We start from the raw sequence: 17,278 nt of genomic DNA, 5'->3' as shown, positions 1-17,278 counted from the left end.
CACGTGTGTCTGCGTGAGCCATCGCGCCCACGATCAGGACACGCAGGTTGAAATACCAAAACGATATCTGAACCAACTATATTAATAACAAACCGAGTTTGTTTCTAGCAATCTCTCCTCCATCTGGCTCTTCTTCTTCTTCTTCGGACTTATATGGCAGTTGACAACCAACTTTAAGCTGCATTAGCACCACCAACTGAACTGAAGTGTGGACCTCAGTTCATCTTTCATTCACCCATGTGGGTTTATGCTGCAAATAACCAATGAGGAGATGGGAGAAGCAGGACTTGTAGCGAGTGAAGCGTCACAAATAGAGCAGTGTGGCTGCAAATTTTTTATTTAAATGTTTTTATTTCACCGTTATTTAACCAGGTAGGCTAGTTGAGAACAAGTTCTAATTTACAACTGCGACCTGGCCAAGAGAAAGCAAAGCAGTGCGACACAAACAACACAGAGTTAGTTACACATGGAATAAACAAGCGTACAGTCAATAACACAGAATAATATAACATAGAATAACATAGAAATAACATAGAAAAAAAGAAAGTCTATATATGTACAGTTTGTGCAAATGGCATGAGGACGTAAGGCAATAAATAGGCCATATTAGCGGAGTAATTACAATTTAACAAACTAACACTTGAGTGATAGATGAGCAGATGATGATGTGCAAGTAGAAATACTGGTGTGCAAAAGAGCAGAAAAGTAAATAAAAACAATATGGGGATGAGGTAGGTAGATTGGGTGGGCTATTTACAGATGGGCTATGTACAGCTGCAGCGATCGGTTAACCGCTCCGATAGCTAATGTTTAAATTTAGTGAGGAAAAATATAATTCTCCAGCTTCAGCGATTTTTGCAAATCGATCCAGTCATTGGCAGCAGAGAACTGGAAGGAAAGGCGGCCAAATGAGGTGTTGGCTTTGGGATGACCAGTGAGATATACCTGCTGGAGCGCGTGCTATGGGTGGGTGTTGTTATCGTGACCAGTGAGCTGGGATAAAGCGGAGCTTTACCTAGCATAGACTTATAGACGTCCTGGAGCCAGTGGGTCTGGCGACGAATATGTAGCGAGGGCCAGTCGACTAGAGCATACAGGTCGCAGTGGTGGGTGGTATAAGGGGCTTTGGTGACAAACCGGATGGCACTGTGATAGACTGCATCCAGTTTGCTGAGTAGAGTATAGGAAGCTATTTTGTAAATGACATCGCCGAAGTCGAGGATCCGTAGGATAGTCAGTTTTACGAGGGTATGTTTGGCGACGTGAGTGAAGCAGGCTTTGTTGCGAAATAGGTAGCAGATTCTAGATTTAATTTTGGATTGGAGATGTTTAATATGAGTCTGGAAGGAGAGTTTACAGTCTAGCCAGACACCTAGGTATTTGTAGTTGTCCACATATTCTAAGTCAGAACCATCCAGAGTAGTGATGCTAGTCGTGCGGGTGTGGGCAGTGAACGGTTGAAAAGCATGCATTTGGTTTTACTAGCGTTTAAGAGCAGTTGGAGGCCATGGAAGGAGTGTGTATGGTATTGAAGCTTGTTTGGAGGTTTGTTAACACAGTGTCCAAAGAAGGGCCAGATGTATACAGAATGGTGTCGTCTGCGTAGAGGTGGGCCAGGGAATCACCCGCAGCAAGAGCGACATTGTTGATATATACAGAGAAAAGAGTCGGCCCGAGAATTGAACCCTGTGGCACCCCCATAGAGACTGCCAGAGGTCCTCCGATTTGACACACTGAACTCTGTCTGAGAAGTAGTTGTTGAACCAGGCGAGGCAGTCATTTGAGAAGCCAAGGCTATTGAGTCTGCCGATAAGAATGCAGTGATTGACAGAGTCGAAAGCCTTGGCCAGGTTGATGAAGACGGCTGCACAGTACTGTCTTTTATCGATGGCGGTTATGATATCGTTTAGGACCTTGAGTGTGGCTGAGGTGCACCCGTGACCAGCTCAGAAACCAGATTGCACAACGGAGAAGGTACGGTGGGATTCGAAATGGTCAGTGATCTGTTTATTAACTTGGCTTTCGAAGACTTTAGAAAGGCAGGCCAGGATGGATATAGGTCTGTAACGGTTTGGGTCTAGAGTGTCTCCCCCTTTGTAGAGGGGGATGACCGCGGCAGCTTTCCGATCTTTAGGGATCTCGGACGATATGAAAGAGGGGTTGAACAGACTTGTAATAGAGGTTGCAACAATGGCAGCGGATAATTTTAGAAAGAGAGGGTCCAGATTGTCGAGCCCAGCTGATTTGTACGGGTCCAGGTTTTGCAGCGCTTTCAGAACATCTGCTATCTGGATTTGCGTGAAGGAGAAGCTGGGGAGGCTTGGGCAAGTAGCTGCGGGGTTGCGGAGCTGTTGGCCGGGTTTGGGGTAGCCAGGAGGAAAGCATGGCCAGCCGTAGAGAAATGCATATTGAAATGATCGATTATCGTGGATTTATCAGTGGTGACAGTGTTTCCTAGCCTCAGTGCAGTGGGCAGCTGGGAGGAGGTGCTCTTATTCTCCATGGACTTTACAGTGTCCCAAAACTCTTTGGAGTTAGAGCTACAGGATGCAAATTTCTGTTTGAAAAAAGCTAGTCTTTCCTTTCCTGACTGACTGCGTGTATTGATTCCTGACTTCCCTGAAAAGTTGCATATCGCGGGGACTATTCGATGCTAGTGCAGTCCGCCACAGGATGTTTTGTGCTTGTCGAGGACAGTCAGGTCTGGAGTGAACCAAGGGCTGTATCTGTTCTTAGTATTACATTTTTTGAAAGGGCATGCTTATTTAAGATGTTGAGGAAATTACTTTTAAAGAACGACCAGGCTTCGACTCGACTGACGGGATGAGGTTAATATCCTTCCAGGATAACCGGACCAGGTCGATTAGAAAGGTCTGCTCACAGAAGAGTTTCAGGGAGTGTTTGACAGTGATGAGGGGTTGTCGTTTGACCGCGTATCCATAGCGGATGCAGGCAATGAGGCAGTGATCGCTGAGATCCTGATTGAAAACAGCAGAGGTGTATTTGGAGGGCAAGTTGGTCAGGATAATATCTATGAGGGTGCCCATGTTTACGGAGTTAGGGTTGTACCTGGTGGGTTCCTTGATCATTTTTGTGAGATTGAGGACATCTAGTTTAGATTGTAGATTGAATAATATGTATATGTACATTTATTTAGCAATTCTCATGAACAGGCAGTGATTAAGTGTCCCCATGAGTTACAGAACACAAAGCCAATCACGGCGCAACTAGAGAACATTACCAACCCCGATGCTCTGTATTTTCCGCTGGCTGCCCCACCACCACAGAAAGCGCTGAGCTAGGCTGAAAAACCTGCATTTTGGAGCTGCCTTACTCAAGGAAGCAAAAAAGAGACCATGTTTGCATGGAGGCTTTATTAACTCTTATGATTATAATTTTTTTTTTTTTTTTTTTTTGCAAACTGTTATGTGACACGAATTAATGCTAAAATAATATGCAAAAGTGTGGGGCTCAAGCAGGTGCCCCACCTACCCTGGATGACTGGTCGCCACTGGCTAGTACACGTGATTCAATTATTATGGATATTTGTATTTGACAAATGGCAGTCGAGCATTGTGTCACCAGAATAAGACCCTCGATATTTATTGGAAAGGAGCATCATGCTCATCACCGTGCACTTTCAACACCCTGTGAAATTCATCATAATTTTAAAAATCTGTAGCCTAATAAACTGCATGGTTTCCTGATTCGTAGTGGGAGGACCACACACAATATCATCGCGTGACAAGTTTACTTCGAAATTATGTTATTACATAAATATTTGAGCTTAAAGGCGTTTCCACCGCCATTCCTCCATAATTAATTTTACAGACACAAAAAGATCCCACCATGTCAAATGAAGAAATTATCTGTCCGCATTTATACAATTGTACCAAATCTTCCTGTTTCCATCACAGCTAGTGTATTTATTTATACCGTATACTTTACCCACATATCAACTGTGGATGAAAACGTGGTTACGGTAGTTAATTACCACATTTCTGCGCTGAACTAGGTTAATTAATAGTTGGTTAATGAAAACTACAACTCACTTCAGCCCAGTGTCCCATATAGTTTTTGACTTGATTTCTCTCGTGAATGATTTGATTTCTCTCTAGAGAAACGGCGCATTGGGATCACAAAAATAACGAACTAAATGGAATTCAAATAATTGAAATGACATCGGCCAACTATTTGTTTAATAACCGGAGGAAAACAATGACATTTCGGTTTATCACTCAGCACTTCCAATCTTCTCTCCATTTTCTGGGATAAGATGTTTTCTCTAAACCGCTCTTCACCTTTCTCCTTCCCTCACTCCAGTGCTTAATTTAAGCCGGATCCTGCCGGAACAGGATCTGGCACCGCTCAGTTTTGGACTGTTTCGTTCTAGAACCTACAGTTGAAGTCGGAAGTTTACATACACCTTAGCCAAAAACATTTAAACTCAGTTGTTCACAATTCTTGACATTTACATCCTCGTAAAAATTCCCTGTCTTACGTCAGTTAGGATCACCACTTTATTTTAAGAATGTGAAATGTCAGAATAATAGTAGAGAAAGGGATTTATTTCAGATTTAATTTCTTTCATAACATTCCCAGTGGGTCAGAAGTTTACATACACTCATTTAGTATTTGGTAGCATTGCCTTTAAATTGTTTAACTTGGGTCAAACGTTTCAGGTAGCCTTCCACAAGTTTCCCACAATAAATTTGGTGAATTTTGACCCATTCCTCCTGACAGAGATGGTGTAACTGAGTCAGGTTTGTAGGCCTCCTTGCTCGCACACGCTTTTTCAGTTCTCCCCACAAATTTTCTATAAGATTGAGGTCAGGGCTTTGTGATGGCCAGTCTAATACCTTGACTTTGTTGTCCATAAGCCATTTTGCCACAACTTTGGAAGTATGCTTGGGATTATTGTCCATTTGGAAGACCCATTTGCGACCAAGCTTTAACTTCCTGACTGATGTCTTGAGATGTTGCTTCAATATATGCACATCATTTTCCCTCCTCATGATGCATCTATTTTGTGAAGTGCACCAGTCCCTCCTGCAGTAAAGCACCCCCACAACATGATGTTGCCACCCCCGTGCTTCACGGTTGGGATGGTGTTCCTCGGCTTGCAAGCCTCCCCATTTATCCTCCAAACATAACGATGGGCATTATGGCCAAACAGTTATATTTTTGTTTCATCAGACCAGAGGACAAGTACGATCTTTGTCCCCATGTGCAGTTGTAAACCGTAGTCTGGCTTTTTTATGGCAGTTTTGGAGCAGTGGCTTCTTCCTTGCTGAGCGGCCTTTCAGGTTAAATCGATATAGGACTCATTTTACTGTGGATATAGATACTTTTGCACCTGTTTCCTCCAGCATCTTCACAAGGTCCTTTGCTGTTGTTCTGGGATTGATTTGCACTTTTCGCACCAAAGTATGTTCATCTCTAGGAGACAGAACGCGTCTCCTTCCTGAGCGGTATGACGGCTGCGTGGTCCCATGGTGTTTATACTTGCGTACTATTGTTTGTACAGATGAACGTGGTACCTTCAGGCATTTGGAAATTGCTCCCAAGGATGAACCAGACTTGTGGAAGTCTACAATTTTTTTTCTGTGGTCTTGGCTGATTTCTTTTGATTTTCCCATGATGTCAAGCAAAGAGGCACTGAGTTTGAAGGTAGACCTTGAAATACATCCACTGGTTCCCCTCCAATTGACTCAAATGATGCCAATTAGCCTATCAGAAGCTTCTAAAGCCATGACATCATTTTCTGGAATTTTCCAAGCTGTTTAAAGGCACGGTCAACTTAGTGCATTTCAACTTCTGACCCACTGGAATTGTGATACAGTGAATTATAAGTGAAATGATCTGTCTGTAAACAATTGTTGGAAAAATTACTTGTGTCATGCACACAGTAAATGTCCTAACCGACTTGCCAAAACTATAGTTTGTTAACAAGAAATTTGTGGAGTGGTTGAAAAATGAGTTTTAATGACTCCAACCTAAGTGTATGTAAACTTCCGACTTCAACTGTATTTGGCCAGATCCGGTACCTCTTCTGGCATCAACAATAATTGTCCCTTTTTGCAATGTACAAATTATAACAAACGCGATCAAAGTTCATTCGAGTTGCCTCATCTTTAATTCTCTCTCACCCCCCCATCTCTCACAGAATTACAATGAGATTCACTTTCTATAATCTCTCTCCCTCTCTGCTCTGATAGACAGGAGCCTGCAACTCATCTCTCCAGCAATGCACTTCAGAATGTATTTCCTTATGCAGCACGCCTGAAAATTTGAAATACATTTGCTAAAGTTATAGAATTACTGTTGTCTGTTCAGAAATAAATGAAATCATTCAGAACAGCAGAACTACCTCATGAGAAGGCCTATCATTTAGACACAGAGGATCAATAGCTTATTTAAAAAATTGCCTAGCTGTGTAATGTAGCCCAATATTAAGGCATAGCCTACAGTCGGGAACGCTCAGCAAATCTGTGGGTGAGCAAACAGCATGCAGACAAAACTGTCCTTTCCCAATATTTCAAATAGTCTACAATCGTGGGAAAACACAGGTTGGAAAGCAAATGGCTCCTGCTGAAAAGATAATTCTCCAATCCGTCAGCTGTAGGCTACCAACATATTTGATAAAACTATTGTTTTACAAAGTGAAATGAGAGAAAGTGAGGGAGAGATGTTTTTGGCACGAGCGCATATGCTTTTTTAGGACTATAATTTATTCCTCATATTGTAGCATACAATTGTCTCCACACACCTAAGCCTAGGCTATTGATGGATTCAAGGTCGTTTTCATTGATCTCAGATTCTCAGTTTGTCAGTCTAAGTAGCCTGTCATTTTGATCGTTTTGTGCTTTCAAGATAACTGGGAACTCTGAAAAAAAACTAGGTTGAATCATGATGTCAGTGATCTTCTGGTCAGAAAGTCGGAGGTCTAAAAGAGGCCAGAGTTCCACACTTGGAATTCCGTTCAAAACAAATTTTCCAAATCGGAACTCCTTTTCCCCCCAATTTCCCAGTTGTATTGAACGCACTGAAGTCAAAAGTCAGAGATTTCCCAGCTCCGAGTTCCCAGTTGTTTTGAATGCAGCATTAAAAAGGATTATGCCAAAGTCTCCAGGCATGTAAAATGAAGTAGAATTGCATTAAATGCATTTATAAAAAGGCCAACAATATTCCGGACCCTAGGCCACAATTGTTCTTTCTCCCATGTGTGCGACTTCTGTAAGTGCCTGTAATCTACTGCTCGATGCCACTACGCAAATGTGATGATTTGCATCCAATGCTTTCTTATGAAGGTGATTTTTTTTCTCAAAAATCTGAGGTACCGGGCACCGTCCGGCTCTCTCCTCTTCCCCACTCTCTCTCCTCTTCTCCCTTTCTCTCATTCCCCCCCCCCCCCCCTTCTCTGTTCCTCTCCCAGTCTTCCACCCCTGGCAGTGCACTCTTAATCCCCCGCCAGAGTCCATGCCCTTGTGAAGCAGAGAGCATACGCTGGCGACCGTCAGCCCAGCTCCAGTAGATGCGGTAGCAGCGCATCGCTTAGGGGCCCTGGCATGGGTCACATCCTGCCACGGCCTTGCCGCCGCCCTCAGGGAGGCACCATCCCAGTCAACCCCCGCCTCCACTATCACTGCACTTCATGTGTAAGCACTGAGCATGCTTGGCTGCTTCACCCAACCATAATAACTTATCACAATAAAATAACAACAGCTTGCAGTCAACGGTAGATCCACAGAGCCAGGTAAACACTTCTTCAATCCCTAGATGTCATATTGGGCTGCTGAACTATTAGTGACTTACTACATAATTGTTAACAACATATAAATTAACTTCATATAAATGCACACACTCAATCACATAGAAATACAATAAGGTCATTTTTCTTTACGATTTGGATAATCTGGCAACATCAAAGCATTCCCCCTAGCATGTCCATGTTTGGCTTGTCTTATAATGCATTTGTGTGGTATGGAGTTCACATACTGTACCTACAAACCCCTAAGGCTATATTAAAATGGCGTGCTGACTGTTAATGGAGTGGGACAAACATATGACTTCACTGTCTGTTGTGGCTTCAAGCTCATGTAATGAATAATACAACAGTCTCCACCTGTATCAGTGCAGTCAATGGGCCTGACAGTTGCGATTTATATTTATATTTTCAGCACAGTGTCTTCCCTCCAAGATCACACTCAGTCAACTTGTCAGACAAGATAGCAAAACAATACCGCAGAGAAAAGACAGTTCTCAGTTCATTATCCTCTTTTAAAAGCTAGTCAGCATGTAGTGACATAGCCTGATGCAAAATAGAAATTCCAGAAGAAAAACTCTACATGTAACTAAATTAGGCTCTGAGTGAAAGTAAGCTCACCCATGCGATTAATTTGACAAATTTTCCGAAAGGACTTTTGTTTCTCATGAGAGGATGTAGCTAGCTAATGAGTTTGTCAGTCCACTCAAGCTGAATAATATGTATAGAGATCCTATTAAATAACTGTTCTAGTATTCTAATTCCCAATTCTATGGTCATATGACCCACAATGAGAGACAACTGGGGAATGCAGCTGATCGGTAGACTACAACGCTAACATCACAATATTAGACCCAGGAAGCACTGCTCCCATTGCCTTTCCATGCCCTCTTCCCATTTTCTCGGTTGGTCACATCAAATGGCTTTGACCCCACCCCCTCCCACTTAATGACCCCATACCTCATATGATCTACAAATTTCCTTGGCGTCCTTTCACCATATGGTCCCCCACAGCACAGCACAGCCCACACCATCTCTTTAAAGGTACAGCACCCTGGTGAGAATGTGCTGTATTTTCAACCACATGGCTGTCAGGTAGAGTCATCACATCTGTGCTGAGTGGTGTTACTGACATTTTTGCTTTGAGTGCTTTACTATGTAGATTCTCCTCTTGTCAATTGTGAATTCCTCCATCCTGTTTTAGAAGCACTCTAATGTAGCCAATGGTAATCTGCAGTTTGAACAATAACAACGTTTTAGTAAAGGGATGCGCGATGGGGCTGGAGAAATGAAACCACTTTCAAAATTATAGACAGAGTTATGGACCATCCATGGAATCAAAATTATAGTTATAACCATGTTTTGAGGCTATACAGTGTTTGTTTACATTGTTTACAAACAATGGAGTAAAACAATATTTTATTAACTAAGGTCATGAGGCAATGCATACATAGATGGATTGTAAAGTTGTTGACAAGCAGCCAGCAGCCAGTCCTCCAGACTACAACAGATGACTCGGTGTCTGTTTATTTGTGGTCAGACAAAGGTTTGAGGACAGTGAAAGTCAAATGTGTAAACATCATAAATTATTGCATTCTGAAGAAACAGATCTATGAATTAAACTGTTGATGGGATTGTATCTTTGCCGAGGAGTCATTCAAACTAAAAGACGTAAAGTTTCAAGTAGCTTTTGGGTAGGCGAAACAGACCGTGCCAAACAAAGAAAGTCCATGGCCAACTTGCCTGACTCCACTGCACTATTTACGTAGATTGAGAGGCTCCTCAATGGGAGCATCACTTGTGAATACAATGAATTCAGCTGAAATACAATGAACTCTTATGAATCAGAGCAATGGATTTGAAATATTCTTTCAAAATAAAATATCGAAGAAATGAATGACGTCCAGAGTTACAACATTCCTGTAGGTGTCATTCAAGACTATGTGACTTGTTGATCTAAGGAGGTTTTGAATGTTATATAATCACAGATGACTCAGGCATATGAGTCACCTGGTTCAAAGGGACAGTTCTCATTGGCAATCAATGTGTGGTGTAAACCTTTGTTGATTCCCTATTGAATAGCAGTAATTGAATAAACATGAATAGTTTGAAACATTCGTGACTAAGACCTTTGTATAGACAGACATAGCTATCCTGATTTGTGCTGCAGCGAAAGTAGAGAGGGTGCTGAATGCATAGTACAGCAACGTGAAAGTGCAACCATACAGAGGACAGCTGAAGAGTAAAGGTTGGTAACAGTGCACCAACTCGTCTCTTTCTCCTGCTTTGAAAACCTTTTACTGCAGAGGACTAAATCAGTGTCACACAGAGTGTTTCTTGGTAGTCTAACAAATCTACTTTGAAACAAAAGTACTCCACTCGTAGGAGTTGTTCATAACCATCCTCCTTTTTGAGGCCACTAGGTCATTTGACTGCAGGAAAGGGCTCCAGCTGGAATCCTTAATTGGTGAAACTGCCACGTCTGTTTGGGATATTACAACAACAAAGAAGTTACTGCAAACAACCAACACAGTTTTTTCCCCTCTGACATCATTCCAATTTTTTGACTACGCTGCCGGAGGCTCCTCTCCGCTGTTTCAACAACAAATCAAAAACAATAACTAAAAAGACCGATTTGTGCCTCAGATCGTCAAGGAGTTCTACAGCTGCACCATTGAGAGTATCTTGACTGGCTGTTTCACCGTCTGGTATGGCAACTGCACCGCCCTCGACCACAAGGCTCCACAGAGGGTGGTGTGGACAGCCCAGCACATCAGTGGGGCTGAACTCCATGCCGACCAGGACCTTTATACCAGGCGGTGTCTAAGGAAGGCCAAGGAAATTGCCAAAGACTTCAGCCCCCCAAGCCATGGACTGTTCTCTGTGCTACCGTCAGGCAAGCGGTACCGGAGCAACGGGTCTCAGACCAACAGGCTCCGAGACAGCTTCTATCTTAAAAGCAATTAGACTGCTGAATAGCTAATCAATGGCTACCCGGACTATCTGCACTGACTCTACCTGCACTGGCTATATACACACACTTACAGGTCTCTATCCACACATGCACGCACGCATGCACACACACACACACACACACACGCAATCACACACTCACGCATACACCCATCATATACGCTGCTGCTACTTTTCACTCTTATTATTATATCCTGATGCCTAGCCATGTTACCCCTGCCTACATGTACATATTTCCTCAATTACCACGAATCCCTGAACGTTAATATGTTATTGGTACTCCTTGTATATAGTTTCATGCTTGTGTGTTTTATTTCTCATGTGTTTTTTTATCTTTTTATCTAAAACTCTACATCTTTGGGAAAGAGCTTGTAAGTAAGCATTTCACTGCATGTAACAAATAACATTTTATTTGACACACGCACACACACATGCACATGCACACGCAAACGCACACACACACATACACACGTGAAAACGCTAAATGAAATGGCTGCTGACAGATGGCTGTTTTTATCTGTACACGTACCTGTACATCATATCCTGTCCTGTAGTGTGATACCCAACACAACACACAGGTTCCAGTCTGGAATCACAAGGCCTAAGGACAGTCAGTGTTTGTGAGAGTGTGACATAGAGCCACAATGACGTTACCAGTCTTATGTAACATCAGGCACTAAGAGCATGACAGTTCAGAGACATCAACAGCATTACAGTGCCAGGCATGCAGGCATGCATGCAGGCAGGCAGGCAGGTAGGCAAACAGGCAGGCAGGCAGGCAAACAGGCAGGCAGGCATGCAGGCAAGCAGGCAGGCAGGCAGGCAGGCAGGCAGGCAAGCAGGCAGGCAGGCAGGCAAGCAGGCAGGCAGGCAGGCAGGCAGGCAGGCAGGCAGGGCATCCATCTCTCTGTCCTTGCATCAGTCATTGTATTATGCTAGCCCGCCCACCTGTTTCAGAGACATGAATGAATGATACCGATGAGACCATCTGAGAGACAATCTGCTAACTCGTTAGCTATGACACAGTTCCTATTAACAATGGCTGTTTTATATGCTGTAATTACACTGATGAGGTACATGATACTGTTCAGTCACCATCAATCCCTAGATCTACAGTAATATAAGTACACGACAACATACTGTACGTTGTACGCTCACCTCTTTGTTACAAAGCACTGCAGCTTTTTTTCTCTTTGTCAATGAAAGCCTCTCATTTTACAGTTAATCGATACTATTGCAAACTAATTTTGCACGGACTTAAAGGAGGATGGCTATGAACAAACTACTCCACTCCAACGAGTGGCCATAAGAATGAGATCGAACACTAATACATGTCAGAAGGTGCTTTCAAATGGGATGTGGTAGTAGCCCTGTCCTGCAGTCAAATGACATAGTGGCCTCACAGGTGGAGTGATATTCATATTTTTCATCCTTGAGTCATTAATAAACATTATTTTATTTTTTTACGCAGAAAATCCGGTGTTTCTATGTCTAACACTTTTGTTATATTTCAGTCTTCCATGGTGTATATAAAGTGTAATATTGGGATGCAAACTCAGAATTGAATACATCAGATAATGACCAGATCTCCCAGTGGAAGAAAGTCACTTAATCCTTCAATTTCTTTCCCCAACACCAGAATATTATTTAGTTGCAGGGCTGGATTTTTCCTAATGTTGTTGAGAGCCAAGAAGCTTGGCAAAAGGACAGACTATTTGTTTACTCAACTTTACTCGACTAGGCTACCTGTTCTTTGTACCTCGGTCAACAGCCAAGTGGAATTCACATGATTTCGCAAAGCTGGTATTTTAAAAGCTTGGATCCTTTACAACAAATGCAAAAACACTAAGTAAATGTTTCCCTCCAGATGTTTCAAAGGCAAGCACATTTTATTCTTCTTGAAAAGTGAGGGTAACACTTTACTTTACACCCAGTGTCATAACCATGTCATAATATGTTGTAACAGCTGACACAACTTGTCATAACATGGTCATGCCACTGTCATGACCCATATATTTATGCCTGTTGTGACATATATTGTGTTATTTTATGGCTGGTTAAGACATAAGAGTGTCAACATGCACATTTATTCAAATAACAATAAGTGTAAGTGTTAATAACAATAAGTGTTACCAAAGTAGGTCATAAACAGCAAATGTGAGTCAACAATAACTTCAACAACTTTTTAATTGGGGTTTTCCAAATAACATAATCAAGAAAAAGTTTTGGGGATTCTGATGGTAACCACATTTTTTTAAATAACACACTCTGATGCGGCATTTATATGCACCTCATTAACTTTCAATAAACCAAACTGACACACACATTATAGATGTGCTGTGTTCTGTTCTGGTTTCATAATTCCTACCCTATGAAATGATTTATCCCTCAGATGGTCTTCTCTGATACTCGTTGGCTGTGGCTGAGCTCCAGATGGGGTCAGGGTTGGGGTTTAGACACGGTCCCAATAATGGGTTGGCGCTGAACAGAGATGTTGCAATCTACATTTACATTTACATTTAAGTCATTTAGCAGACGCTCTTATCCAGAGCGACTTACAAATTGGTGCATTCACCTTATGGCATCCGGTGGAACAGCCACTTTACAATAGTGCATCAGATCTTTTAAGGGGGGGGGGGGGGGGGGCAGAAGGATTGCTTTATCCTAGGTATTCCTTGAAGAGGTGGGGTTTCAGGTGTCTCCGGAAGGTGGTGATTGACTCCGCTGTCCTGGCGTCGTGAGGGAGTTTGTTCCACCATTGGGGGGCCAGAGCAGCGAACAGTTTTGACTGGGCTGAGCGGGAACTGTACTTCCTCAGTGGTAGGGAGGCGAGCAGGCCAGAGGTGGATGAACGCAGTGCCCTTGTTTGGGTGTAGGGCCTGATCAGAGCCTGAAGGTACTGAGGTGCCGTTCCCCTCACAGCTCCGTAGGCAAGCACCATGGTCTTGTAGCGGATGCGAGCTTCAACTGGAAGCCAGTGGAGAGAGCGGAGGAGCGGGGTGACGTGAGAGAACTTGGGAAGGTTGAACACCAGACGGGCTGCGGCGTTCTGGATGAGTTGTAGGGGTTTAATGGCACAGGCAGGGAGCCCAGCCAGCAGCGAGTTGCAGTAATCCAGACGGGAGATGACGAGTGCCTGGATTAGGACCTGCGCCGCTTCCTGTGTGAGGCAGGGTCGTACTCTGCGGATGTTGTAGAGCATGAACCTACAGGAACGGGCCACCGCCTTGATGTTGGTGGAGAACGACAGGGTGTTGTCCAGGATCACGCCAAGGTTCTTAGCGCTCTGGGAGGAGGACACAATGGAGTTGTCAACCGTGATGGCGAGATCATGGAACGGACAGTCCTTCCCCGGGAGGAAGAGCAGCTCCGTCTTGCCGAGGTTCAGCTTGAGGTGGTGATCCGTCATCCACACTGATATGTCTGCCAGACATGCAGAGATGCGATTCGCCACCTGGTCATCAGAAGGGGGAAAGGAGAAGATTAATTGTGTGTCGTCTGCATAGCAATGATAGGAGAGACCATGTGAGGTTATGACAGAGCCAAGTGACTTGGTGTATAGCGAGAATAGGAGAGGAAATCGAAATAGAAATCTCTCCGATTTTCGGGAATCAGAACTGAAGCTGTGTCCAGCAGAATTCCCAGGGGTGGGCAGACAGGGGGTGAGTTCTCTCCTCAGCAGATATAAGGCCTTGGTCCCATAACTTCTCACGGAGTACATCGTCTTTACAGAGGAGACACAGCTCAACATACAAACTGATATACTGATATTTCCATCAAAATGTGGTATGTTATACCTTTCATATTCTTTCCTCAACAAAACCCTAGTTGCCTGGCAATTGTTGTCGTTGCAGTACCAATCCAAATAAATCTCTGAAATGTCTTTGAACAAAGGATCTTTGTAATATGGCAGGGAAATGCAGCTACTTAAATCTTTCAAAAAAACATTCAAACTGCTCTAGCTAGAGACATTTTCTAAATATAGGTAAACATGCAAGCCCCGAGAAGCACTAAGTAAAGGAACAGTTAGCTGTGGTACTGGTGAGTGTTTGGGCTCTGTCTGTCAGTTGGCTCTGTGTGTGTGTACTGTACTCATGTGTTCCTTCTGTCCACAGGTCATCCCTGGCAGTGCTCCTCGCAGCCTCCTGTGTCTGTCTAGCTCAGGTCAGAATCAAAATCAAAACCCAAGAATCACATGCAATTGATGAGATCTCAGGCGATTCAGGTAACTATCTATCTAACTGAAACATAACCAACTCCCTGCTTTATGCCAATACAGGCTTACTTCTTCTGATTTAGATTGAAATGTCAACAAAGATCAGAGGGATTAAATGTTCTGAATGGAGAGAGGAAACGCTTTCAAACAAAAACAAGACCAAGGAGCATTGACACCCTTTCTTATCCCATGTCTATGTTAAGGTGGGTATTGGTTACTCCATTGATGCAGAATATCGCCAAAAACATTGGATATACACGTGCAATTCTTCTATTTCCAAAACATATTATATTTGCTGGCCCATTGTGACTGGTTCGTGTAAGGATATCACTCACATTTCAATTACACTGTCACTCTCATCGGATGTTCTGAAGCCAATATTCACTATGGCTCCCCTCAGGCTACTCTGAGCTTTATCAGACACAAGCTGTTTCTATTCAGCCTGTTGGCCTCTGTAAGAGGAAGAGAATACAGTAGCTGTGGCCAAAATGAGGATGTCACCATCACTTTCAAGTGAGAACCTTGGCTCACGGCTCACAGCTCACAGCTCACAGCTATTATCCTGATTATCTTAAAAATCGATTCAGCAGCGACACACATGAGATGACAGGGATCAAAGAGAAGGGAAGCAGGGAGGAAAGAAAGGAGAGATCCTCAGTCTCAGCTTCCTCCAAGCTGGATGGTAAGATATGTCATTAGGAAAATCTACAGAGCATGAAATCATCTAGGGTTTCAAGGAAAATGTTTGAGAAGAGAAACAACACTAATTCCATCCTCATTTAGGTTTCTGCGTATTGTGACCCCCAAGGTAATTCTGTGAAAGCTAGCCTTGTCTCGCTCAAGTCATGACAACACTTACTTTTTCAGATAATAGTAGATGATTCATGAATTTACTGAGCTTCAGGATTCATGAATGTACTTTGCTTCAGGTCAAGGTTCCACAAAGCTATTACCAAATGCTGTGTGTATTCAAGTGGATAGTGCTGATTTTAGCAAACTCAAACTCAAACTGAAACTAAGGCTGGAATTGTATTGAGGCACATTTCATTTTTCTGCAATAATCTTTTAATTATAATGTTGTTGTGTTTCTTGCCCAGACCTGCGCTTCAGGCGTATGGTTGGGGGCACTCTGGCCCCTCATGTCCCCTGGCAGGCCATGGTCTACCTGAGTAAAAACGTCATGAACGGGGGCTTCGCTGGGGGAGCTCTAATCTCTGACCGCTGGGTCCTGACCGCTGGCAGGAACTTGTTTGTCAGGAAGAGTAGGCAGGACACCCAGGGGAAAGAACCAATCATCCCCAAGGTGTACCTAGGCATCACGCGACGCTCCCAAGCCAATGCCTCCAAAGAAGTTGCTGTAGAAAAGGTGAGCTAGTATGCCCATTACCATCTCTTTCAAACAATATTCAGACAATTCACTATTTTCAGCAAGCAGAACTGCACTGGGCTCTCATCACTGGGCTCTCTCAGTCTTACAGGTAGTCAGAGCACAAATACAGTAGATCATCAAAAAGAGGTCCTATGAATTATTCCCTTCCCCCTTCTAGGTGGTTCTGCACCCAGGCTTCCAGAACGTGTCAGACTGGGACAACAACCTGGCTCTGATTCAGCTGAAGGAGCCATTCACCCTGAGCGAGGCTGTGATGCCCATCCCTCTGCCTGAGAGGGGTCAGGACCTAGCTGAGGCAGCCCAGGAGAAAGGCATCATCACAGGCTGGGGCTGGGGGGTCCACTTCACCCCCGCTGAGTCACTGAAACACCTGGTGTTGCCTGTGGTATCGCACGGCTTCTGTAAGGCAGAGTACAACCGCGGTGGCCAAGTGCTGAGAGGAACTCCAACCATAGACGACAACATGTTCTGTACTGGAGCCAGCAAGTACCAGGAGAATGTGTGCTCTGGGGATGCAGGCAGTGCCCTGGCAGTCCAGGACCCCAAAGACAGCAGAGTGTATGCTATAGGGATCCTGTCCTTCGATAAGGCCTGTGCCAGGGAGAAATACGCTGTCTACATGAAGCTCTCTGCCTACATGCCTTGGATCAACAGTGTCCTCAGGGGCGACAGTGAGACATCAGCCAGTCTCCGCTCCAGTGTAATGTCTGAGATGTATTCGAGGCAGTTGTAGCCTCCACTCAGCACAGTTTCAGATATGAGAGCCGGGGCTTATAATCTCCATTATGCCTTTGCTAACAAAGTCATTTTCTGCCTTGATCTTGTAAAACTCTCTCAAGTCATGACTTTCATTGAGTGTGTGTCCTCGCCTGATCGAGTATGTCTTCCGATGTTGATTTCAAAGGATTTTCAATAAATTAATCTCTCTTAAGAA

The 17,278-nt window shown here is 43.7% G+C and overlaps 2 protein-coding genes across 3 annotated transcripts in view; one reads left to right on the top strand and one right to left on the bottom strand.

Annotated features, from left to right (window-relative positions):
- Positions 1-11,354, bottom strand: part of LOC129834393 (trace amine-associated receptor 13c-like) — a 34,797-nt gene extending 23,443 nt beyond the window's left edge. Inside the window, exon 1 of the mRNA XM_055899323.1 lies at positions 11,268-11,354. The gene's annotated coding sequence lies outside the window, so the exon portion shown is untranslated. The remainder of the gene's footprint in view (positions 1-11,267) is intronic.
- Positions 11,355-14,415: 3,061 nt separating this feature from the next.
- LOC129834392 (haptoglobin-like) lies at positions 14,416-17,278 on the top strand. 2 transcript variants are annotated; one of them, XM_055899321.1, is made up of 4 exons: positions 14,416-14,524; positions 14,854-14,963; positions 16,052-16,320; positions 16,502-17,278. In XM_055899321.1, the coding sequence occupies exons 1-4, from the start codon at positions 14,520-14,522 to the stop codon at positions 17,075-17,077; spliced, it is 960 nt and encodes a 319-aa protein (XP_055755296.1). In that variant the 5' UTR covers positions 14,416-14,519; the 3' UTR covers positions 17,078-17,278. The 2 variants fall into 2 exon arrangements, with proteins under 2 accessions (XP_055755296.1, XP_055755297.1); XM_055899322.1 differs by lacking the exons at positions 14,416-14,524; positions 14,854-14,963 and adding an exon at positions 14,999-15,157.

Source organism: Salvelinus fontinalis, chromosome 35 (genome assembly GCF_029448725.1).
Source record: "Salvelinus fontinalis isolate EN_2023a chromosome 35, ASM2944872v1, whole genome shotgun sequence".
Classification (NCBI taxonomy): domain Eukaryota; kingdom Metazoa; phylum Chordata; class Actinopteri; order Salmoniformes; family Salmonidae; genus Salvelinus; species Salvelinus fontinalis.
The sequence above is the reverse complement of the archived record's forward strand: the minus strand, read 5'-3'. Positions and strand labels throughout refer to the sequence as shown.